This window comes from Chiloscyllium plagiosum, unplaced genomic scaffold, assembly GCF_037043375.1.
Source record: "Chiloscyllium plagiosum isolate Xiang-an unplaced genomic scaffold, Cpla_swu_hap1 HiC_scaffold_4, whole genome shotgun sequence".
NCBI lineage: Eukaryota > Metazoa > Chordata > Chondrichthyes > Orectolobiformes > Hemiscylliidae > Chiloscyllium > Chiloscyllium plagiosum.
Genome location: NW_028270142.1, coordinates 6,092,074 through 6,117,791, shown reverse-complemented (window position 1 = coordinate 6,117,791; position 25,718 = coordinate 6,092,074). Strand labels below are relative to the sequence as shown.

The 25,718-nt window shown below is 48.0% G+C and overlaps 2 protein-coding genes across 2 annotated transcripts in view; both read left to right on the top strand.

Annotated features, from left to right (window-relative positions):
* The window catches only part of cyp7b1 (cytochrome P450, family 7, subfamily B, polypeptide 1), a 291,214-nt gene that overhangs the window by 22,872 nt on the left and 242,624 nt on the right, over window positions 1–25,718 (top strand). The gene's annotated exons all lie outside the window — the stretch shown is intronic.
* On the top strand, window positions 3,346–8,047 carry LOC122540961 (uncharacterized). Its single transcript, XM_087985933.1, has one exon. The coding sequence runs from the start codon at window positions 3,373–3,375 to the stop codon at window positions 7,558–7,560; it is 4,188 nt and encodes a 1,395-aa protein (XP_087842059.1). The 5' UTR covers window positions 3,346–3,372; the 3' UTR covers window positions 7,561–8,047.

Here is a 25,718-nt window from a genome sequence, read left to right as displayed (position 1 = left end):
GATTGAATAAGCAACGCTGCAGTGCTGGACCGAAGCCAGGGCAATGAAGCCCTGCCGTGATTGAGGCAGTAGTGGAGCTAGGATGTCCTGGCCGGCCTACAGTGGGGTCCTCTGGTTATTGGCGAGGTGGAAGCAATGGAGCTGGGGACCTCTGGTTTTGGGGTGAGTGTGCAGTCAGCGGCATCACTGAAGAAGGGAGGGCACCTCAAGTGGGGTGATCCCTACGTTGGTGGGTCTGATGGTGAGGTAGTGGAGGTCTCTCTCTTTCAGTTACTTTAGATGAGGTGCTGGCTTAGACTAGCTCAGAAGGACTATTATTCTGAACTTCTTATTTCTCTGTATTTTTTCCAGTTTGTTCCTTTGATCTGTAACGCTGAACTTTTCATCTCTTTTCTAATTTTTTTTGCCTAAGAATTTGATTTTAAGTATCTTTGTATTTAAGATGGTGAAGTAAAGTTTAAATGTTTCACTGTCACTCAGTTGAGTGCATGTGACAATAAAGCTAATTCAATTCAGTTCACAATATGGTCTCCTCTACATTGGGCAGATAAAGCTCAGGTTGGGTAACTATTTGGCAGACACCAACACTCTGTCCACAATAATGACCTTGCGCTTCCAGTTACCTGCCACTTTAACCCCCCCACACTGTTCCCTGGCCAATGTCTCTGACTCAGGCTTGCTGCAGTGCTCCAGTGAAGCTCAGTCCAAGCTGGAAGAACAGCATCTCATTTTCTGCTTCGGAACCCTGCAGCCCTCCAGATGCAATGTCGAATTTAATAATTTCGGAGCCTGAGCATCTTCTCCCTTATCCTTACCCCAACCCCCACATGGACTGCAACCACAAAACAGCCCACTGTCAACCAGTGATGGTCCCCATGAGCAGACATTCATTCTCCCAGGCTGATCATTATCCACTTCATTATCTGTCCAACTGTTTCCTGCTCTCAGCTCCATCTCCACCTCTCCCCCTCCCCCTCCCCCACCCCATCTTCAACACATACGCCAGCTTGTTCCCAGCTATCATCGGTTCTGAAGAAGGGTGACTGGATCTGAAACTTTAACTCTATTTCTCTCCACAGATACTGCCCGATCTGCTGAGTGTCTCCAGCAATTTCTGTTTCTGTTTCTGATTTCCAGCATTCACAGTTCTTTGGTTTCTTTCACTAAAGAATTGTAAATGGTCATCATTTACATCAACTACAAAAGAAGGATTCTGGCATATGGTTCTGCACAACACTCTGTTTAATGCCACCCTGTACAAAGCAGCTGTTGAGACAGGAAAGAGACGTAAAACCGTAAACATTCACTTCCTTTACAACCGACGCACACTGGCAGCAGGAAGGACACCTATCAGACACGCTGCTGGGTCCCACCCTATCTCCTCCGACAGCAGCCTGCACCCTCTAGCACCTGGAAAAATGAGATGTATGGGCAAAGTACCACCTGCAAATTCCCCTCCAAACCCCACACCATCCTGACTTGGAATGAATTTGCCGTTCGTTCACTGTCTCTGAAGGGGGTGAAGGTTGGGGAGTTGGTTCACTCAGTGGGCTGGGGGGCTGTTTTGTGAAGCAGTGTGATGCCTACAATGTGGGTTCAACTCCCATCATCAGCTGAGATTTCCATGAGTGAGTCTCCTTCCCAACCTCTCCCCTCGCCTGAGGTGTGGTGACCCTCAGGTTAAAGTGCCATCAGTCAGCTCTCTCTCTCTCTTATGAAAGAGCAGCCCTATGGTCCAGTCAGACTATGGGGACTTTACCCTGGGATAAAATCCTGCAACTTCCTCCCTTCCTGTGTGTATATCTCCAGTCCATGGACCCCTGTAGTTTTGGAAGGTAACTCCCCACTACCTTCTCCAGTGATACCGACTTCCTTTGAAATAATTTTTTAAGATTTGGAAAGAAGATGGTGAAGCCAAGCATGATGCAAGATGCCTCTCGCTGTAATTTGGAATTGCGTCACAAATGCCACATCTTAACATTAAGATGGTGTGGTGAAAGGGTTAAAATTATGTCCCAATACATGTGTGAATCTTATTATGAATATGTTACCGGAATGGAAGGTGTTGCTTAGTCTTGCCCTGTTGTTCGCATGAATATGTTACCGGAATGGAAGGTGTTGCTTAGTCTTGCCCTGTTGTTCGCATGAATGTTTAGATCTCGAAAGAGTATATAAGCTGGGAAAGTCCCCAGTTCGGTAGAGTCTGCTCCGGGTTACGTTTAACCGCCGAGCGTGGGTTGTTGGCAACCGCTCTACGAGAACTGACGGCTCCCAGTTCCGGTAACACGTAGAGTGAGTATAAACCAGACCCGTTGTAAGTACGAGACCTGGTTGAGGCGACGCTGCGGGGAATAAAATACTCATATTCTAGCAAACTCGTCTCTTAGTTCTTTTCTCCTGGTCTGTGTCAGACTACTCTCCTGCGAACCCGATCCTTGAGAATTTATAAAACATTTTGGCGTAGTCGCAGGATCAATCGCAATTGGGGAGAGATTTTGATACAGAACAATGTTTGGGAAAAGGACTAAGAAACCAGAAGAACAAACTGTGGAGGTCCCAACTGTCCCGGGATGGCAGGGACAGTGGCATGACGTGGCAGTTTGTTTGAGGAATGGTGGGGGGCGACCGGAAAACTGGGAAGCCGAGGGCGTAGGAACCCCAGTGTCGCTGCTGTCTACCCTTGAGAGGATCCCAGTCCTGCCGAAGAACCCCTTGCCTGGGGTACAGCGGAGGATGTGGGCATGTGCGGCGGCTTGTAGACAACAGTCAGACAAGCGCCAAAAAGCCGAAGCGGAGTTAGCTCTACTGAAACATGAGCAGGGGCTCAGTTCAGGAGATATCTCTATGTTGAGGCAGGAGATTATGAAATTAAAGGCTGAATTGACAACCTTGACGGAACTGGCGGGACGAACTATTATGTACTTGTCCGCCAAGAAACGGGAAGAGAAAAAGAAGGTCCCTCGAACCCCGGACCCAGTACAAGTGCGGGCATTTGTTGCACAATTAAATAATGGGGATCGATGGGATATTGACCATTGGGACGGAAATATTTGGGGAGATTCAGATGATCAGTATGAAGATGACCCACCCGTACTCCAGGCTAAACCAGTAGTTAGGAGAAAACAAGTCCAGAGACGCCTCCCGGTGCAGCGGGAAGTAATGTTAGATGGGGAAGGGAATCCCATACGGAATGAACAGGGGGAGGCAATTATGCATGAATTACCGCGGGCTCAGCCTCCTGCGGAATTTTCTGAGCTGACAGAAGACTTCACCACTGATGAGGTGATGATTTCACACTATATTGATGACATAATGATACAAGGAACAAGCCAAAAACAGGTTCAGGAACTGCTGGACCGACTGGTTCAGCATATGCGGGGATATGGATGGGAGATCAACCCGGCCAAAATCCAAGGTCCCTCCCAAACGGTAAAATTCTTAGGGATTGTGTGGAACAAAGGTGAAAGAGAAATCACTGAGAAAGCTAAGAATAAGATTCAGGCCTTTGCCGTCCCTCATACTCAGAAGGATGTGCAGCAATTTATTGGTCTATTTGGATTCTGGAGACAGCATATTCCCCATTTAGGACAAATTTTGAAACCTTTGTATCAAGTTACGAGGAAAAAGGCAGCATTTGAATGGACGGAGGCCCATCAAACTGCGTTTGAGATGGCCAAACAAGCCATACAGCAAGCTGTATCTTTGGGAAAGATACAGTCAGGACCTGTGGAATTGCAGGTCTCAGCCCAAGGGGATTATGCCAATTGGAGTTTATGGCAAAAACAAGGGAGAACTCGTAAGCCATTGGGATTTTGGTCCCGGAAATTGCCCCCGGCAGGGGAACGATACACCCCCTTTGAGAAACAATTGTTATCATGTTACTGGAGCTTGGTGGAAACTGAAGCTCTAACTATTGGACATGAAGTGATCATGAGAACAGCTATTCCTATCCTCCCGTGGGTACTCAGTGACCCCACTACCCACAGGATAGGAACCGCCCAAGAGAGCAGCATTATCAAATGGAAATGGTACGTGTCAGAAAGAGTGCGGACTGGACAAAAGGGAGTGTCAGTCCTGCATGAGCAAGTGGCGGAGGCCCCTGAGGAAGGGGAAAAGCGGTTTGAGGTGATTGAGTATAAAGAATCACCCGTCAAGATGGGCAAACGGTATGATGAACTGACCCTGGATGAACAAACCACGGCTTGGTTTGTAGATGGGTCAGCCCAATGGAAGGCAGGACAACGTAGATGGAAAGCTGCCGCTTTTAATCCGAAACAAGGTATAACCCTAGAAGAACTAGGCGAGGGGAAAAGTAGTCAGTGGGCAGAATTAAAAGCAGTACATATGGTGGTCATGCAAGCGGGGGTCATGGGAGTTTATTTGTTTTCTGACTCCTGGTCAGTGGTTAATGGCATGACCCAATGGATGCCAACTTGGGGTAAACAATTATGGGAAGATATATGGGAGAAGGCTCGACATCTAGATATATATATTACCCATGTAGACGCTCATACATCCCGAAATGATGCGGAAGCTTTACATAACCGATATGTAGACGGCATTGTCCGAGCCATGAGTGTACAAAGGGGCACCTCAGTGGACTTGGCTAGATGGGCACACCTTAAGGCCGGACACTGGGGAGTGCAAGGAACCTTGCAGTGGGCTCGAGATCGGGGAATAGATCTTATGGTAGATGATGTCAAGACTGCAGTAAATCAATGCGAGCAGTGTCAGCATCAACGGCAGGGAGTGCCCCAACATATGATGGGACATATACACCGAGGAGAGGGACCGGGACAGAGCTGGCAAATGGACTTTGTGGGTCCATTACCTTCCTCACAAGGATGTAACCATATATGTACATCTGTGGACACTATGTCTGGGGTTTTGGTAGCCCATCCCTGTCGACATAACAACCAACAGGCTACCTTACGGTGTTTAGATTTGATCGAACAATTTTATGGATTGCCCATACAGGTCCAGAGTGACAATGGCTCCCATTTCACAGGAGGGATGGTGAAGCAGTGGTGTCATGATAACCATGTGGAGTGGATTTATCACGTGCCCTACCATCCGCAAGCTGCGGGACTTATTGAACGAATGAACGGGCTTCTAAAATCCTCCCTGCGAAAGGCAGGAGGATGTAATAATTTAACAGGTTGGAAGAAACAATTGATTCGGGTAGTAAAGCAAATTAATAACCGCCCATTGGGAAACGGGGTGACGCCCTTGAATCGGATGATACGGGTGTGTGATACCCCAAAGGCACAGCCTATTAAAATGTGGAAATTTGCTAAGGAAGCTAATATTCCCGTAAGGGCCACACCGGCTTCGGCTGGACTGGACTTACGAGCGTTAACTACACAGACTTTGGTCCAACAAAAACCTACGGTGATTAAGACCGGATTAGGATTGATTTGTCCCCCTGGAACCTATGGGCATATCCTCCCGCGATCGGGATTGTCACTAAAGGGGATTGATGTAATGGCAGGAGTAATTGACGCGGACTACCAAGGAGAATTGGGAGTAGTCCTGGTCAACATCACATCTGAACCTTATGTGATACAGAAGGGAGACAGAATAGCACAATTAGTTATTAAACCATGTAACCTTACAACGGTGGAAGAGACGGGAGCTCCCGTTAAGGTTACTGAGCGTGGGACGGGGGGATTTGGGTCTACTGACACTAAGGGTGCCAAGGTATGGGTATGCCAGACAACTGGTCCCCCCAAACCGGCAGAGATCATAGCCCAAGGAAAAGACAGTCTGGTCACCATTATGTATCCTGGGGAATCAGTCTGGAGGAGTGTGCCAGCTCAGTCGTTGGTACCCTTATCGAAACAAAATGTAGGTTGGAAAATTAGTAGTGAGGAACGACAGCAAGATGATTTTAAGTGCGCGGCAAATCAATGGTGTACAATTTTAGATCTCACGAGTGATTGTCAAATGTATACTTGTGTACGATGTTATAAGGGGAGAAATGTAACTTTGATAACCCCTAACTGTACATTGATGTTGAATGCAACGGTGAATATGTGTCATTGGAATATAACCGCTCGTGAATGTGAAAGCTCAAACGGGACACGATGGAACATCACGACTGGAGATGAGGACATCTGGATCAGCAATGGAACAGTTATTCAAAACCGGACTCGAATGTTATGGCTGATCTTGGTGCGCCCTAACGTCTCTGACGCGCACCGCACACAGTTGGCTCCCATTATGTCAACTTGTCAGCAGATGGCCCAGGCAGTACTGCACACTGATGTTCACTGGCAGGTGCGGCTGCCGGCTATCCCAGAATGCCAACATAAGAGACGGCGACGAGCGTGGTACAGCACCCTGCTGGGAGGTGCAGGAACTGTCATGGGTATCTCGAATGCTATTGACTCTGAGGTAACCCGTACTAAATTATCTAACACGGGACAAGCCACCTCACAAGGACTACACACTATTGGAAGATGGATGCCATCCGTAATGATGACTCAAGGAGAAACAGCTAAAATATTGATACAATCCCTGCAATGGGAACTGGATGTCTGGGGTGCCACCCAGGAACTGTTTGAGAACATTACAGCTCATTTAAATTGGACTGCCTGTCATATTCAAATGTTGCACGCACAAATACAGAAAGAACGCTTTTTGCGTGTGGTAACATCCCCCAATGTACAAGCGTGGAGGGGAATATGGAATGTATCTGAGAAATTGTGGATGATAACCCATCCAGAGCGAACATGGTGTAACGCAACTATGTGTAACGGATACTTTGTTACCATGAATGTAACCCACACTGTTACGGTCTGTCGATATTATGTATTACCAGTGATTACATCTTCTGGATATTATTTTCTGAAGACAAGGGGGCAGTGGTTTAGCCCAGATACCAATATTACCTATGATCTGTCCGCTTGTGAACAGACTGATCAGGGAAAAACTTGCCTACTGATGGACAGATATCGGGACCCTTGCTTGACTAAGGGAACGGCCCTGTGCGAATGGACTGTTGAAACTCCAAGGGACATGATGTGGCAGATTGGGCCACACACGCTCTGTGTGGCTACCAATAACCCACACCCTACGCTTCCCACAGTACCGTTCTCGGGATGCCTCTCAAATGTCTATCAGTGGCAATGGCAGAATCAGACCTATCTGTTAACCAATTATAGCAGTGCTCACCACTTTACCAAGGTGCAGTGGAAAGTGCTGATGAATCCTTGGAGCATTTCCCTGGATCGGTTTAAGCAAGCATTGGACCGATCCCAGGAGCTTAAGCAGATATTACGAAAGCATCAAACCAATGTCACCAAGGTTACGGTGTCTACCTTTATACATGGACAGGAGGTAGTACACGCTGCCCATGTAGTGGAAGTAGAGTCAGCTCATCATTGGTGGGATATGTTGAGTGGTATGTCCTCCACTGCGGGGAAGTTCCTATTCCCACCCTCATCGATCCTGGTAGGAGTCCTGGTGATCTTAACATGCTGTAATATCCTGACTTGCTTGTATATTTGGCGTGTACGTAGACGCTTGTTGGAAAAAATATATATAGGCATGATGTAACACATGTATTGGGCCAATCAGTGGAATGTGGTGAAAGGGTTAAAATTATGTCCCAATACATGTGTGAATCTTATTATGAATATGTTACCGGAATGGAATGTGTTGCTTAGTCTTGCCCTGTTCTTCGCATGAATATGTTACCGGAATGGAAGGTGTTGCTTAGTCTTGCCCTGTTGTTCGCATGAATATGTTACCGGAATGGAAGGTGTTGCTTAGTCTTGCCCTGTTCTTCGCATGAATATGTTACCGGAATGGAAGGTGTTGCTTAGTCTTGCCCTGTTGTTCGCATGAATGTTTAGATCTCGAAAGAGTATATAAGCTGGGAAAGTCCCCAGTTCGGTAGAGTCTGCTCCGGGTTACGTTTAACCGCCGAGCGTGGGTTGTTGGCAACCGCTGTACGAGAACTGACGGCTCCCAGTTCCGGTAACACGTAGAGTGAGTATAAACCAGACCCGTTGTAAGTACGAGACCTGGTTGAGGCAACGCTGCGGGGAATAAAATACTCATATTCTAGCAAACTCGTCTCTTAGTTCTTTTCTCCTGGTCTGTGTCAGACTACTCTCCTGCGAACCCGATCCTTGAGAATTTATAAAACAGATGGTGGTGGAGCTTTTATAAATTCATTCATAGGATGAGGGCGTTGCTGGCTAGGCAGTATTTATTATCCATCCCTAATTACCCAGAGGGCAGTTGAGAGTCAACCACATTGCTGTGAGTCTAGAGTCACATATAGGCCAGACCAGGTAAAGTTGGCAGATTCCTTCCCTAAAGGACATTAGTAAACCAGATGGGTTTTTTCAATAATCAACAAGGGATTCGTGGTCAACATTAGACTCTGAATTCCAGATTGTTTTTAAAGATTCAAACTCCCCAATCTGCTGTGGCAGGATTTGAATCTGGGTCCCCAGAACATTGAATTGTATTCAATTGAATTCCATTCAATATTCTGGGGACCCAGATTCAAATTGAATTGAATTGAATTGAATTTATTGTCACGTGTACTGAGGCACAGTGAAAAGCTTTGTCTTGCGAGCAATACAGGCAGATCACCGAGTTAAGTGGCATAGATAAGTAAATAATAGGTAAACAGCAGCAAAAACAAAACACAGGTACAGGCGAATGTTAAGAGTTTGTGAGTCCATTCAGTATTCTAACAGCAGTAGGGTAGAAGCTGTTATGAAACTGGCTGGTGCATGTGTTCAGGCTTCTGTACCTTCTCCCCGATGGTAGAGGTTGTAGAAAAACATTGCCAGGGTGGGATGGATCTTTGAGAATGCTGGCGACCTTTCCTTGACAGCGGGCCTGGTAGATGGATTCTATAGATGGGAGGTTGGCCTTTGTGATTGTCCAGGCCGCGTTCACCACTCTCTGTAACTGTCTCCGATCTTGAATGGTACAGTTACCATTCCAGGTAGTGATACATCCAGACAGAATGCTCTTGATGGCGCAGCTATACAAGTTGGCAAGGGTATTCGCTGTCATGCCAAATTTCCTCAGCTGCCTGAGGAAGAGGAGACATTGTTGGGCCTTTGTAACCAGTGCGTCCACATGAAGAGTCAAGGAAGCTTGTTGTGGATGACCACTCCCAGGAGCTTGACACTTTCCACTCGTTCCACCTCTGGGCTGTTAATGCGTACGGGGGAGGGGGGGGTGCATGAGTATCATCCTGCTGAAAGTCAATAATGAGTTCCTTGGTTTTCCCGGCATTGACAGCTAGGTTGTTCTCAGTGCACCATTTTTCCAGGTCTTCCACCTCTTCCGTCTTCCATCTGTAGTCTGTTTCATTGCCGTCTGAGATTCGACTGACTATGGTGTCATCAGTAAACTTGTAAATGGCATCAATCTGGTATTTGGCAATGCAGTCATGGGTAGACAGTGAGTACAGTAGGGATTAGTGGTGCTGGAAAAGCACAGCAGTTCAAGCAGCATCCTGCACCCACACCTCCTCCCTTACCTCCATCCAAGGCCCTAAAGGAGCCTTCCATATCCATCAAAGTTTTACCTGCACATCCATCAATGTCATTTATTGTATCCGTTGCTCCCGATGCGGTCTCCTCTAGATTGGGGAGACTGGACGTCTCCGAGCAGAGCGCTTTAGGGAACATCTCTGGGTCACCCGCACCAATCAACCACACCGCCCTGTAGCCCAACATTTTAACTCCCCCTTCCACTCAGCCGAGGACATGCAGGTGCTGGGCCTCCTTCACCGCCACTCCCTCACCACCAGACACCTGGAGGCAGAACGCCTCATCTTCCGCCTCGGAACACTTCAACCCCAGGTCATCGATGTGAACTTCACCAGTTTCCTCATTTCCCCTTCCCCCACCTCACCCCAGCTCCATTCTTGCAGCTCAGCACCGTCCCCATGACCTGTCCTACAGGCCTATCTTTTTTTTCCACCTATCCACTCCACCCTCCTCTCTGACCTATCATCTTCATCCCCTCCCCCATCCACTCATTGTACTCTTTGCTATCTTCCCCCACCCTCCTCCCTGACCCATCACCTTCATCCCCACCCCCATTCACCTATTGTACTCTATGCTACTTTCTCCCACCCCCACCCTCCTCTCATTTATCTCTCCACCCTTCAGGAACTCTGCCTGTATTCCTGATGAAGGGCTTTTGCCCAAAACATTGATTTTACTGCTCCTCGGATGCTGCCTGAACTGCTGTGCTTTTCCAGCACCACTAATCCAGAATCTGGTTTCCAGCATCTGCAGTCATTGTTTTTACCTGAGTACAGTAAGTGGCCGGGTACGCACCCCTGGGGACCTCCAGTGTTGAGTGTTAGGGGTAATGAAATATTGTCCCCAATCTTCACTGATTGTGGCCTGTGGGTCAGGAAACTGAGGATCCAGTTACAGAAAATGGAGCTTAGTCCGAGATCACTAAGTTTAGTAATCAGTCTCAAGGGGATAATAGGGTTGAAGGCTGAACTGTAGTCAATGAGTAGGATTCTTACATAGCTGTTTTTGGTGTCAAGATGTTCTAGGGGGGAGTGAAGGGCAAGTGATATGGCATCTGACGTGGATCTGTTGGTCTGATAGGCAAATTGGAATGGGTCAAGAGTAGTGGGGAGGCTGGAGTTGATTAATGCCATGACCAGCCTTTCAAAGCCCTTCATGACACCGAAGTTAGGGCCACTGGGCGGTAGTCACTGAGACATGCAGCATGAGTTTTCTTAGACACAGGGATGATGTTGACCCTCTTGAAACAGGCAGGGACAGCGGCCTGCTGCAGGGAGAGGTTGAAGATGTCCGAGAAGACCTCTGCCAGTTAATCTGCGCATGCTCTAGGTGCACAGCCTGGTACTCCGTCTGGCTCCATCGCTTTCCTTGGATTCACATGAAGGAAAATTGATCTGACTTCTGATGCAGTGACTGTTGGGAGAGGTTGGTCAGGACTTGTTGGAATAGGTGTTACGTCTCTGCTGAAATTCTGCTCAAAGCGAGCATAGAAGGCGTTGAGACGATCTGGGAGGGATATGTCATCGTCAGCTATCTTGTGCTACTTCTTTCTAGAACCTGTGATGTCATTCAGTCCTTGCCATAGTCGCTGGATGTCTGTCCGGGGCTCTACTTTGGATCAATATTGGTCACTGGCTGTCTTAATGGCTCTGTGAAGGTCATACTTGGATTCCTTATATTTGAGTGGGCCTCCTGATCTGAAGGCTTCACGCCTGGTTTTTAGCAAGTTCTGTTATATCCCTGATTCATCCAGGGTTTCTGTTGGGGAACACCCGGATTGACTTCCTCGGTCTGCAGTCCTCCACACACTTGCTGATAAAGTCTGTGACGGTGGTGGCGTACTCGCCCAAGATACCTGCAGACTGTTTGAACGTGGCCCAATCAGCCAATTCCAGACAGCACTGTAGTTAATTCTCTGCCTCCTCCGGCCAGCACTGGAGTTGTATCTGTGATGGGGTCTCCTGCTTGAGCTTTTGCCTGTAAGCCGGGAGAAGAAACATAGCATTGTGGTCAGAGTTCCTGAAATGAGGGTAAGGGATGGCATCTTTCACACTGCTGTAGCAGTGGTCTAAAATGTTCGGGCCCCTGGTGGGGCAGGTAATGTTCTGGTGGTACTTGGGCAACACCTTCCTTAGATTGGTTTGATTGAAGTCACCAGTCACAATAAACAGGGCCTCGGGGTGTTCTGTCTCCAGGGTGTTAGTGGTGGAGTACAGCACATCCAGAGCTTCCTCAACCTTTGCTTGTGGCGGCATGCACACAGCAGTTAGTAGAGCAGCGGTAAATTCCCATGGTAGATAGAAAAGGCGGCATTTGATGGTGAGAAGTTCAAGGCTTGGGAGCAATGGCTGCCCAGGGTTGCAATGTCCATGCATCACAAATTGTTGATTAAAAAGCAAACGTCTCCACCAAGGACCCATTCCTTGGGTCTCTGGATTAACAGGCCAGTGATAATACACTGGGTCATTGCCTCCCCGTGGTACGGCTTCTGAACCCGGGACTCGTCCACTCTCTCTGCTTTTCTTTTTCCTTTTCTTTTTCTTTTTTCTTTCCTTTCCTTTTTACTCTATCTCTCCTGGTGTTTTTTTTCCCTTTGTTCTCTCTCTTATCACCTCTTGTTGAAGAGCTTGTTCGGGGTAGTAAGCCAAGTGGGAAATCATGGCGATGGGATTGGGCCCAGTACAAGATGCGGCTGCGTTGGTGAGGATTGGCCCAAGACGGGTTCTGGCAGCAGTGGAGGTGAGTTTGGGTCGGTGTGGTACCTGGCAACATTGGTGCGGTGCAGTGAGGAGTCACAGTGGTGCTGGAGTTGGTGGAGGTGAGTTGGTGCCAAAGAGCAGGCAACTTCCATTTGAGTGGCAGCAGCAAAGGGGGCGTGTAACTGACCACCAGGCCCATGGGCCATGATGGAGCACTGAAGGGCTGTAGAGTTGAACTCACCCTTTATTCTTCGGCCTTTATTTTCTATGGTTTGGTTTATTTTTCTGTGTTTTAAGATGGCACCAGAGATTGGTGACACTATCCAACACTTTTCACTGTATTTTGTAACAAAACATACTTGACAATAAGTAAATCAAATCAAATCAAATTTAAGAACATCGATGAAACCAACCTCCTAATTCTTCCCTCCTGTGAATGGTACATTTAATGGCCAGGATTTATACATTAGAGTTTTTGATAAACTGCAGGATTCCCTCATAATGAAGCTGCTTTTAAGAAGGTCATTTTAGGAACTAATTCTCCAGCAAAACTTTCAGTGACAATAGTCTTTCATATGTTGCAATTAAAATAAGGTTTTAAAATCTTTCCTCTACTAACTGTAACTCTACTTTTGAGGATATGGTTGTTTGTGTTTTACTTGCAGTTACATTTCACCACTGGCAGGGAATTCTCCTTATGTGTTATTATTACAGAAGGACTTGTTTGCAACAATACTTTTATTACTCACTACTCTGAAAACCTGTGACTAACATTGTTCTTTCAGGGGTGGTACGGTGGCACAGTGGTTAGAGCTACTGCCTCACAGCACCAGGGACCTACATTCGATTCCACCCTCGGGCGACTGTCTGTGTGGAGTTTGCACATTCTCCCCGTGTCTGCGTGGGTTTCCTCCCACAATCCAAAGATGTGCAGGTCAGGGTGGATTGCCCAGAGTGTTCCGGAATGTGTAGGTTAGGTGCATTAGTCAGGGGGAATGTACGGGAATGGGTTTGAGTGGGATATCCTTTGGACGGTCGGTGTGGACTTGTTAGGCCGAAGAGCCTGGTTCCACACAGTAGGAATTCTAATTCTAGAACTAAGTGTCTTTTTTTAACTGTCTCCTTGCTAACTCTGTCATGAATTTCAGCCATGAGCAGTCGGTTGTAGACTGCTGTCAGAGTCAGAAACCTGTCTCAGCTGATGTTCCTGCCTAGTACTGAGGGACCTCTCCCTTTTAACAGCATCTCTGTTTGGGATTACACTGTGAGAGCTCGCTCTATGTAAACTGGACACAATGTCTCCTCCTACATTTGGGAAGTACTCAATTAGCTGTAAAATGCTTTATAGCATTCTGATAATATGAAAGTTGCTATGTGAATGCAAGCTTTTGTTTTATTTACCTGTGATTCTCATTCCTCGTATTTCTCTTTTCCCTGAACCCTTTTCACCCTCTCCCTTTGTCCTCAACACTTTTCACCCTCTTCACCCGCTCCCTTTATCCCGAACCCTTTTCTCCCTCTCCCTTTATCCTGAACCCTTTTCACCCTCTCGCTTTACCCTGAAAACTTTTCACCCTCTCCCTTTTCCCCGAACCCTTTTCACCCTCTCCCTTTATCCTCAACACTTTTCACCCTCTTCACCTGCTCCCTTTATCCCTCTCCCTTTTCTCCCTCTCCATTTATCCCAAAAACTTTTCTCCCTCTCCCTTTTCCCCGAACCCATTTCTCCCTCTCCCTTTAGCCTGAACCCTTTTCACCTTCTCCCTTTATCCTGAACCCTTTTCTCCCTCTTCCTTTCCTCCGAACTCTTTTCACTTTCTCCCTTTCCCATGAACCCTTTTCTCCCTCTCCCTTTATCCCGAAACCTTTTCACCTTCTCCCTTTATCCGGAACACTTTTCACCTTCTCCCTTTATCCGGAACACTTTTCTCCCTCTCCCTTTCCCCGAACCCTTTTCTCCCTCTCCCTTTATCCGGAACACTTTTCCCCGAACCCTTTACCCTGAACCCTTTTCTCCCTCTCCCTCTCCCCGAAACCTTTTCACCCTCTCCCTTTACACTGAATCCTTTTCACCCTTTCCCTTTCCCCGAACCCTTTTCTCCCTCTCCCTTTCCCCGAACCCTTTTCTCCCTTTCCCTTTTCCCCGAACCCTTTTTTCCCTCTTCCGTTACCCTGAACCCTTTTCACCCTCTCCCGTTATCCCGAATCCTTTTCTCCCTCTCCCTTTATCCCGAACCCTTTTCTCCCTGTCCCTTTATCCTGAAACCACTTTCACCCTCACCCTTTTCCCCGAACCCTTTTCTCGCTCTCCCTTTATCCTGAACCCACTTTCACCCTCTCCCTTTACCCTGAACCCTTTTCTCCCTCTCCCTTTTCCCCAAACCCTTTTCTCCCTCTCCCTTTACCCTGAACCCTTTTCACCCTCTCCCGTTATCCCGAACTCTTTTCACCCTCTCCCTTTATCCCGAACCTTTTCACCCTCTCCCTTTATCCGGAACCGTTTTCTCCCTCTCCCTTTATCCGGAACCGTTTTCTCCCTCTCCCTTTACCCAAAACCCTTTTCACCCTCTCCCTTTGTCCGGAACCCTTTTCTCCCTATCCCTTTCCATGAACCCTTTTCTCCCTCTCCCTTTATCCTGAACCCTTTTCTCCCTCTCCCTTTTCCCCGAACCCTTATCTCCCTCTTGCTTTTCCCCGAACCCTTTTCTCCCCCTCCCTTTCCCGAACACTTTTCTCCCTCTCCCTTTATCCCGAACCCTTTTCTCCCTTTCCCATTTCCCCTTTCCCTTTTCTCCCTTTCCCTTTTCCCCGAACCCTTTTCACCCTCTCCCTTTATCCTGAACCCTTTTTACGCTCTCCCTTTATCCCGAACACTTTTCTCCCTCTCCCTTTTCCCGGAACCCTTTTCTCCCTCTCCCTTTCCCCGAACCCTTTTATCCCTCTCCCTTTATCCCGAACCCTTTTCTCCCTCTCCCTTTACCCTGAACCTTTTTCACCCTCTCCCTTTATCCCTCTCCCTTTTCACCCTCTCCCTTTATCCCAAACCCTTTTCTCCCTCGCCCTTTATCCCGAACCTTTTTCACCCTCTCCCTTTATCCTGAACCCTTTTCTCCCTCTCCCTTTTTCCCGAACCCTTTTCTCCCTATCCCTTTATCCCGAAGCCTTTTCTCCCTCTCCCTTTACCCCGAACCCTTTTCCCCTTCTCCCTTTTCCCGAACCCTTTTCTCCCTCTCCCTTTCCCCGAACCCTTTTCTCCCTCTCCCTTTTCCCCGAACCCTTTTCTCCCTCTCCCTTTTCCCCGAACCTTTTTCTCCCTCTCCCTTTCCCCGAACCCTTTTCTCCCTCGCCCTTTATCCCGAACCCTTTTCTCCCTCTCCCTTTTCCCCGAACCCTTTTCTCCCTCTCCCTTTTCCCCGAACCCTTTTCTCCCTCTCCCTTTTCCCCGAACCCTTTTCACCCTCTCCCTTTATCCCGAACTCTTTTCACCCTCTCCCTTTATCCTGAACCCTTTTCACCCTCTCCATTTATCCCGAACCCTTTTCTCCCTCTCCCTTTACCCTGAACCCTTTTCTCCCTCTCCCTTTATCCCGAACCCTTTTCACCCTCTCCCTTTATCCTGCACCCCTTTTACCCTCTCCCTTTATCCCGAACCCTTTTCTCCCTCTCCCTTTATCGCAAACCCTTTTCTCCCTCGCCCTTTATCCCGAACCTTTTTCACCCTCTCCCTTTATCCTGAACCCTTTTCTCCCTCTCCCTTTTTCCCGAACCCTTTTCTCCCTATCCCTTTATCCCGAAGCCTTTTCTCCCTCTCCCTTTACCCCGAACCCTTTTCCCCTTCTCCCTTTTCCCGAACCCTTTTCTCCCTCTCCCTTTCCCCGAACCCTTTTCTCCCTCTCCCTTTTCCCCGAACCCTTTTCTCCCTCTCCCTTTTCCCCAAACCTTTTTCTCCCTCTCCCTTTCCCCGAACCCTTTTCTCCCTCGCCCTTTATCCCGAACCCTTTTCTCCCTCTCCCTTTTCCCCGAATCCTTTTCTCCCTCTCCCTTTTCCCCGAACCCTTTTCACCCTCTCCCTTTATCCCGAACTCTTTTCACCCTCTCCCTTTATCCTGAACCCTTTTCACCCTCTCCATTTATCCCGAACCCTTTTCTCCCTCTCCCTTTACCCTGAACCCTTTTCTCCCTCTCCCTTTACCCCGAACCCTTTTCTCCCTCTCCCTATACCCTGAACCCTTTTCTCCCTCTCCCTTTTCCCGAATCCTTTTCACCGTCTCCCTTTTCCCCGAACCCTTTTCTCCCTCTCCCTTTATCCCGAACCCTTTTCACCCTCTCCCTTTATCCTGAACCCTTTTCTCCCTCTACCTTTTCCCCGAACCCTTTTCTCCCTATCCCTTTATCCCGAAGCCTTTTCTCCCTCTCCCTTTACCCCAAATCCTTTTCTCCCTCTCCCTTTATCCCGAACCCTTTTCTCCCTCTTCCTTTATCCTGAACCCACTTTCACCCTCTCCCATTACCCTGAACCCTTTTCTCCCTCTCCCTTTACCCTGAACCCTTTTCTCCCTCTCCCTTTTCCCCGAACCCTTTTCACCCTCTCCCTTTATCCCAAACTCTTTTCACCCTCTCCCTTTATCCTGAACCCTTTTCACCCTCTCCCTTTATCCCGAACCCTTTTCTCCCTCTTCCTTTACCCTGAACCCTTTTCACCCTCTCCCGTTATCCCGAACTCTTTTGACCCTCTCCCTTTATCCGGAACTGTTTTCTCCCTCTCCCTTTACCCAAAACCCTTTTCACCCTCTCCCTTTGTCCGGAACCCTTTTTTCCCTCTCCCTTTCCCTGAACCCTTTTCTCCCTCTACCTTTCCCCAGAACCCTTTTCTCCCTCTCGCTTTTCCCCGAACCCTTTTCTCCCTCTCCCTTTCCCCGAACCCTTTTCTCCCTCTCCCTTTATCCCGAACCCTTTTCACCCTCTCCCTTTATCCTGAATCCTTTTCACCCTGTCCCTTTATCCCAAATCCTTTTCTCCCTCTCCCTTTACCCTGAACCCTTCTCTTCCTCTCCCTTTATCCCGAACCCTTTTTACCCTCTCCCTTTATCCCGAACCCTTTTCTCCATCTCCCTTTTCCCCGAACCCTTTTCTCCCTATCCCTTTATCCCGAAGCCTTTTCTCCCTCTCCCTTTTCCCCGAACCCTTTTCTCCCTATCCCTTTATCCCGAAGCCTTTTCTCCCTCTCCCTTTTCACCGAACCCTTTTCTCCCTCTCCCTTTATCCCGAACCCTTTTCTCCCTCTCCCTTTTCCCCGAACCCTTTTCTCCCTCGCCCTTTATCCCGAACCCTTTTCTCCCTCGCCCTTTATCCCGAACCCTTTTCACCCTCTCCCTTTATCCTGAACCCTTTTCTCCCTCTCCCTTTTCCCCGAACCCTTTTCTCCCTATCCCTTTATGCCGAAGCCTTTTCTCCCTCTCCCTTTACCCCAAATCCTTTTCTCCCTCTCCCTTTATCCCGAACCATTTTCTCCCTCTCCCTTTTCCCCCGAACCCTTTTCACCCTCTCCCTTTATCCCGAACCCTTTTCACGCTCTCCCTTTATCCTGAACCCTTTACACCCTCTCCCTTTATCCCGAACCCTTTTCTCCCTCTCCCTTTACCCTGAACCCTTTTCTCCCTCTCCCTTTATCCCGAACCCTTTTCACCCTCTCCCTTTATCCTGCACCCCTTTTACCCTCTCCCTTTATCCCGAACCCTTTTCTCCCTCTCCCTTTTCCCCGAACCCTTTTATCCCTCTCCCTTTCCCCGAACCCTTTTCTCCCTCTCCTTTTATCCCGTACACTTTTCTCGCTCTCCCTTTTCCCCGAACCCTTTTCTCCCTCTCCCTTTACCCTGAACGCTTTTCTCCCTCTCCCTTTTCCCGAATCCTTTTCACCGTCTCCCTTTTCCCCGAACCCTTTTCTCCCTCGCCCTATATCCCGAACCCTTTTCACCCTCTCCCTTTATCCCGAAGCCTTTTCTCCCTCTCCCTTTACCCCAAATCCTTTTCTCCCTCTCCCTTTATCCCGAACCCTTTTCTCCCTCTCCCTTTATCCCGAACCCTTTTCTCCCTCTCCCTTTATCCTGAACCCACTTTCACCCTCTCCCATTACCCTGAACCCTTTTCTCCCTCTCCCATTACCCTGAACCCTTTTCTCCCTCTCCCTTTACCCTGAACTCTTTTCACCCTCTCCCTTTATCCCGAACCATTTTCACTCTCTCCCTTTATCCGGAACTGTTTTCTCCCTCTCCCTTTACCCAAAACCCTTTTCACCCTCTCCCTTTGTCCGGAATCCTTTTCTCCCTCTCCCTTTCCCTGAACCCTTTTCTCCCTCTCCCTTTATCCTGAACCCTTTTTTCGCTCTCCCTTTCCCCCGAACCCTTTTCTCCCTCTCGCTTTATCCCGAACCCTTTTCACCCTCTCCCTTTATCCTGAACCCTTTTCACCCTGTCCCTTTATCCCAAATCCTTTTCTCCCTCTCCCTTTACCCTGAACCCTTCTCTTCCTCTCCCTTTATCCCGAACCCTTTTTACCCTCTCCCTTTATCCCGAACCCTTTTCTCCCTCTCCCTTTTCCCCGAACCCTTTTCTCCCTATCCCTTTATCCCGAAGCCTTTTCTCCCTCTCCCTTTTCCCCGAACCCTTTTCTCCCTATCCCTTTATCCCGAAGCCTTTTCTCCCTCTCCCTTTTCACCGAACCCTTTTCTCCCTCTCCCTTTATCCCGAACCCTTTTCTCCCTCTCCCTTTTCCCCGAACCCTTTTCTCCCTCTCCCTTTTCCCCGAACCCTTTTCTCCCTCTCCCTTTATCCCAAACCCTTTTCTCCCTCTCCCTTTTCCCCGAACCCTTTTCTCCCTATCCCTTTATCCCGAAGCCTTTTCTCCCTCTCCCTTTTCCCCGAACCCTTTTCTCCCTATCCCTTTATCCCGAATCCTTTTCACCCTCTCCCTTTTCCCCGAACCCTTTTCTCCCTTGCCCTTTATCCCGAACCCTTTTCACCCTCTCCCTTTATCCTGAACCCTTTTCTCCCTCTCCCTTTTCCCCGAACCCTTTTCTCCCTATCCCTTTATCCCGAAGCCTTTTCTCCCTCTCCCTTTATCCCGAACCCTTTTCTCCCTCTCCCTTTATCCTGAACCCACTTTCACCCTCTCCCTTTACTCTGAACCCTTTGCTCCCTCTCCCTTTATCCCGAATCCTTTTCACCCTCTCCCTTTTCCCCGAACCCTTTTCTCCCTCGCCCTTTATCCTGAACCCTTTTCTCCCTCTCCCTTTTCCCCGAACCCTTTTCACCCTTTCCCTTTTCCCCGAACCCTTTTCTCCCTATCCCTTTATCCCGAAGCCTTTTCTCCCTCTCCCTTTTCCCCGAACCCTTTTCTCCCTCTCCCTTTTCCCCGAACCCTTTTCTCCCTCTTCCTTTACCCTGAACCCTTTTCACCCTCTCCCGTTATCCCAAACTCTTTTCACCTACTCCCTTTATCCCGAACCATTTTCACCCTCTCCCTTTATCCGGAACTGTTTTCTCCCTCTCCCTTTACCCAAAACACTTTTCACCCTCTCCCTTTGTCCGGAACCCTTTTCTCCCTCTCCCTTTCCCTGAACCCTTTTCTCCCTCTCCCTTTATCCCGAACCCTTTTCACCCTCTCCCTTTATCCCGAACCCTTTTCACCCTCTCCCTTTACCCTGAACCTTTTCACCCTCTCCCTTTATCCCGAACCCTTTTCACCCTCTCCCTTTACCCTGAACCTTTTCACCCTCTCCCTTTATCCCGAACCCTTTTCTCCCTCTCCCTTTATCCTGAACCCACTTTCAGCCCCTCCCTTTACCCTGAACCCTTTTCTCCCTCTCCCTTTATCCCGAACCCTTTTCTCCCTCTCCCTTTTCCCCGAACCCTTTTCTCCCTCTCCCTTTTCCCCGAACCCTTTTCTCCCTCTCCCTTTATCCCAAACCCTTTTCTCCCTCTCCCTTTTCCCCGAACCCTTTTCTCCCTATCCCTTTATCCCGAAGCCTTTTCTCCCTCTCCCTTTTCCCCGAACCCTTTTCTCCCTATCCCTTTATCCCGAATCCTTTTCACCCTCTCCCTTTTCCCCGAACCCTTTTCTCCCTTGCCCTTTATCCCGAACCCTTTTCACCCTCTCCCTTTATCCTGAACCCTTTTCTCCCTCTCCCTTTTCCCCGAACCCTTTTCTCCCTATCCCTTTATCCCGAAGCCTTTTCTCCCTCTCCCTTTATCCCGAACCCTTTTCTCCCTCTCCCTTTATCCTGAACCCACTTTCACCCTCTCCCTTTACTCTGAACCCTTTGCTCCCTCTCCCTTTATCCCGAATTCTTTTCACCCTCTCCCTTTTCCCCGAACCCTTTTCTCCCTCGCCCTTTATCCTGAACCCTTTTCTCCCTCTCCCTTTTCCCCGAACCCTTTTCACCCTTTCCCTTTTCCCCGAAGCCTTTTCTCCCTATCCCTTTATCCCGAAGCCTTTTCTCCCTCTCCCTTTTCCCCGAACCCTTTTCTCCCTCTCCCTTTTCCCCGAACCCTTTTCTCCCTCTTCCTTTACCCTGAACCCTTTTCACCCTCTCCCGTTATCCCAAACTCTTTTCACCTACTCCCTTTATCCCGAACCATTTTCACCCTCTCCCTTTATCCGGAACTGTTTTCTCCCTCTCCCTTTACCCAAAACACTTTTCACCCTCTCCCTTTGTCCGGAACCCTTTTCTCCCTCTCCCTTTCCCTGAACCCTTTTCTCCCTCTCCCTTTATCCCGAACCCTTTTCACCCTCTCCCTTTATCCCGAACCCTTTTCACCCTCTCCCTTTACCCTGAACCTTTTCACCCTCTCCCTTTATCCCGAACCCTTTTCACCCTCTCCCTTTACCCTGAACCTTTTCACCCTCTCCCTTTATCCCGAACCCTTTTCTCCCTCTCCCTTTATCCTGAACCCACTTTCAGCCCCTCCCTTTACCCTGAACCCTTTTCTCCCTCTCCCTTTATCCCGAACCCTTTTCTCCCTCTTCCTTTATCCCAAACCCTTTTTTCCCTCTCCCTTTTCCCCGAACCCTTTTCTCCCTCTCCCTTTATCCCGAACCCTTTTCACCCACTCCCTTTATCCTGAACTCTTTTCATCCTCTTTCTTTCTGTCTCTAATGTATTTTTATCTTTTATTTATTTGCTTTTAGTTGTGTGGATTTCATTCCCGAAGAGGTGGGGAAGGGATCTGTTAGTCTGAGTCTGTGAATGAACATGTCCCTGGCTCTGTCTTGTGCAATGTGTCATTCTCATTAATTATCAATCAATTATTATTATTGTTGAAAACTGCGTTTAGTGAACTCAACTCAACAATCCTGCTTTTTACACAGAATGAGTATATTGCTTTCAATTACTTCTTATTATGCACTTCACAGATCAGTAACTTGGTGCCTTTTTGAAAAATAATTGTTTCCGTAAAACTTTACTGTTGCATCATTCTGCGTCAAAGTACATATTAGATTAGATTACATTACAGTGTGGAAACAGGCCTTTCGGCCCAACAAGTCCACACCGACCCGCCGCAGCGCAACCCACCCATACCCCTACCCCTACATTTACCCCTTACCTAACACTATGGGCAATTTAGCATGGCCAATTCACCTGACCTGCACATCTTTTGGATTGTGGGAGGAAACTGGAGCACCCGGAGGAAACCCACGCAGACACGGGGAGAATGTGCAAACTCCACACAGTCAGTCGCCTGAGGCGGGAATTGAACCCGGGTCTCTGACGCTGGGAGGCAGCAGTGCTAACCACTGTGCCACCGTGCCGCCCACATTGTTGCTTTCAGTTCTCTTTATTGCTTGAGTTGCTTTTTCCTTGCCCAGCATTGTCAGAGTGATTGGTTTGTCTGGGAGTTGGACTATCTGCAGTCATCAATACCTAAGAAATTGCTTATGTGAATGAGAGCACAGCCAGCTAACAGTAATTGGTAAAGTGTCTCACAGAGATGTTATTAGGTGCTCTTTTCTTGGATATCTGGTTAATTGTCATCAATTTGTATGCTTATGGCTATTCCCAGGATGCTGCAGGACATTCTGGCAATTGATCCAATTTGTAGTTCAAAGGTCAAAGCCCAATACTGCTTTCTCGAATAGAACATGGGAGCAGTTTAATCTCCTCGTCATGTTCAATATTCCAGTTGATGTTCATGTAACATTAGAAACTGGGCTCCAACTGAATGGAAGAGCCTTTCATTCATCAAAAGAAGCAAAAGATTTGCAGATGTTGTAAATCAGAAACAAAAACAGAAGTTGCTGGGAAAGTTCCGGAGGTCTTGCACCATCTGTGAAGAGAAATCAGAGTTATGTTTTGGGTCCTTCCTCAGAACTGTTCTGAAATTTTAACTCTGCTTTCTCCCCACAGATGCTGCCAGACCTGCTGAGATTTTCCAGCAACTTCTGCTTTCATTCATCAGTTTGTAACTGACCAGATCATAGAAACATAGAACATAGGAGCAGGGATAGACTCTTTGAGCCTGCCCCACCATTTCATAGAACACACAACAGTACAGGCCCTTCGGCCCATGATGTCGTGCTGAGCATTTATCTTATTCGAAGATCAACCTAACCTACTCACCCCTCAATTTACTGCCGTCCATGTTCTTGTCCAGCCATCGCTTAAATGTCCCTAATCTCTCTGACTCTACCACCACCGCTGGCAGTGCATTCTACCCACCCGCCACTCTCTGAGTAAAGAACCCTAAACCTTCCTCCAATCACATTAAAATTATGACCTTTCATGACAGCCATTTCTGCCCTGGGGTAAAGTCTCTGGCTATCTCCTCTATCGAAGCCTCTCATTACCTTGTACACCTCTATCAAGTTACCTCTCTTCCTTCTTCTCTCCAGTGTGAAAAGCCCCAGCTCACTCAACCTCTGTTCATAAGACAAACCCTCCAATCCAGGCAGCATCCTGGTAAATCTCCTCTGCACCCTCTCTAAAGCATCTACATCCTCCCTATAATGAGGTGACCAGAACTGGACACAATATTCCAAGTGTGGTCTAACCAGGGTTTTATAGAACTGCAGCAAAACCTCGCAGTTCTTAAATTCAATTCCACATTAATGAAAGCCAAAATACCAAACGCCTTCTCAACTTGGGTGGCAACTTTGAGGGATCTATGTATGTAGATCCAAGATCCCGCTATTCCTCCACACTGCCAAGAACCCTGCATTTAACCCTGTATTCAGCATACAAATTCGACCTTCCAAAATGAATCACTTCACGTTTATCCAGGTTGAACTCCATCTGTCACTTCTCAGCCCAGCTCTGCATCCTGTCAATGTTGCAGGCTTGTTGTAGCCTGCAACAGCCTTCGACACTATCTATAAAACCACCGACTTTTGTGTCATCAGCAAACTTACTAACTCACTCTTCCACTTCTTCATCCAACCCAAAACTACAAAGAGCGGAGGCCCAAGAACAGATCCCTGTGGGACACCACAGGTCACCGACCTCCAGGCGGAATACTTTCCATCCACTACCACTCGCTGTCTTCTTTCGGCCAGCCAATTCTGTGTCCAGACAGCCACATTTCCCTGTATCCCATACCTCCTAGTGTTCTGAATGAGCCGACTGTGGGGAACCTTATCAAATGCCTTACTGAAATCCATATACACTACATCCACTACTCGACCTTCATCAACTTGTCTTGTCACATCCTCAAATAACTCAATAAGGCTTGTGAGGCATTACCTGCCCCTCACAAAGCCGTGCTGACTTTCTTTAATCAACTATTTTTCAAATAGTCCTAAGTCCTATCTCTCAAGATCCTTTCCAGTACTTTGCTTACCACAGATGTAAGACTGACTGGTCTATAACTTCCAGGGCTTTCCCTGTTCACTTTCTTGAACAGAGGAACAACATTTACCTCCCTCCAATCAGTTGGTATTACTCCCATGGAGAGTGAGGATGCAATGATCATTGCCAGAGGCGCAGCAATCCCATTCCTCACTTCCTGCAATAACCTTGGATATGCCTGGTCCGACCCTGGGGAATTATCTACCTTGATGCTTCCCAGAATTTCCAGCACATCCACTTCCTTAGTATCAATCTGTTCAAACCTATTAACCTGGTCCACGGTGTTCTCACTATAAACATGGTCCCTCTCTCTAGTAAATACTGAAGCAAAAAACTCATTTATGGCCTCCCCTACCTCTTCAGACTCCAGGTACAAGTTCTCTCCACTACCCTGATTGGCCCCACCCTCTCTCTGATCGTTCTCTTATTCCTCACGTACGTACAGAATGCCTTTGGGTTTTCCTAATCCTTGTCACCAAGGCTTTCTCATGCCCCTTCCTAGCTCTCCTCAGTCCATTTCTGGGTTCTTTCCTAGCTATCCTGTAATCCTCTAAAGCTGTGTCAGATCTTTGCTTCCTGAACCTTAAGTCAGCTTCCTTCTTCCTCTTGACGAGAAGCTCCTCTTCTCTCGTCATTCAAGGCTCCTTCACCTTCCTATTCCTTGCCTGTCTCAATGGGACAAAGTTTTCCTACAATCGCAGTAAGTGCTCCTTAAACAGCCTCCACATTTCTGTTGTACATTTCCCGTGGAACAATTGTTCCCAATTTATACTCCACAGCTCCTGCCTGATAGCAATATAATTTCCCCTCCCCCAGTTAAATACCTTCCCATACTGTCTGTTCCTATCCCTCTCCATGGCTATGGTAAAGGTGAGGCAGTTGTGGTCACTGTCACCGAAATGCTCTCCCACTGAGAGATCTGACACCTGGCCTAGCTCGTTGCCTAGCAACAAAGCCAATATGGCCTCCCACTAGTCAGCCTATCTACATATTGAGTCAGGAATCCTTCCTGGGGACACCTGACAAAAATCGGCTCCATCCAGACCATCTGCACGAAGGAGGTTCCAGTCAATATTGGGGAAGTTGAAGTTACCCAGAACAACAACAATTCTGTTACATTTGCACCTTTCCAAGATCTGCTGTGCAATCTGTTCTTCCATCTCTCTGCTGCAATGGGGGGTGGGGGGAGCTCTATAGAAAACACCCAGTAAAGTGACTGCTCCTTTCCTGTTACTGACTTCCACCCATACTGACTCAGTAGACAAACCCTCCTCAGCAACCTCCTTTACTGCAGCTGTGATGCCCTCTCTAATTAACAATGCTACATCCCCTCCTCTTTTACCCCCCTCCCTATTCTTTTAAAAAAATCTAAACCCTGGAACATCCACCAACCATTCCTGCCCCTGTGAAATCCATGTCTCCGTTATGGCCACAACATCCTAGTTCCAAGTACTGATCCATGCTCTAAGTTCATCACTCTTACTCCTGACACTCCTTGCATTGAAACAGACTCAGTTTAACCAATCCCACTGCCCTATCAACCATGTATCCTTCTTGACAGATTCTCTGCAATCTATTTCTGCCCATTCAACAATTACCCTCTCCTCTGATCTGTCGCTCTGGTTCCCATCCCCCTGCCAAACTAGTTTAAAT

Coding starts and splice junctions, on each gene's coding strand:
- LOC122540961 (XM_087985933.1), top strand. CDS start 3,373: ATGCGGGGATATGGATGGGAGATCAACCCGGCCAAAATCCAAGGTCCC.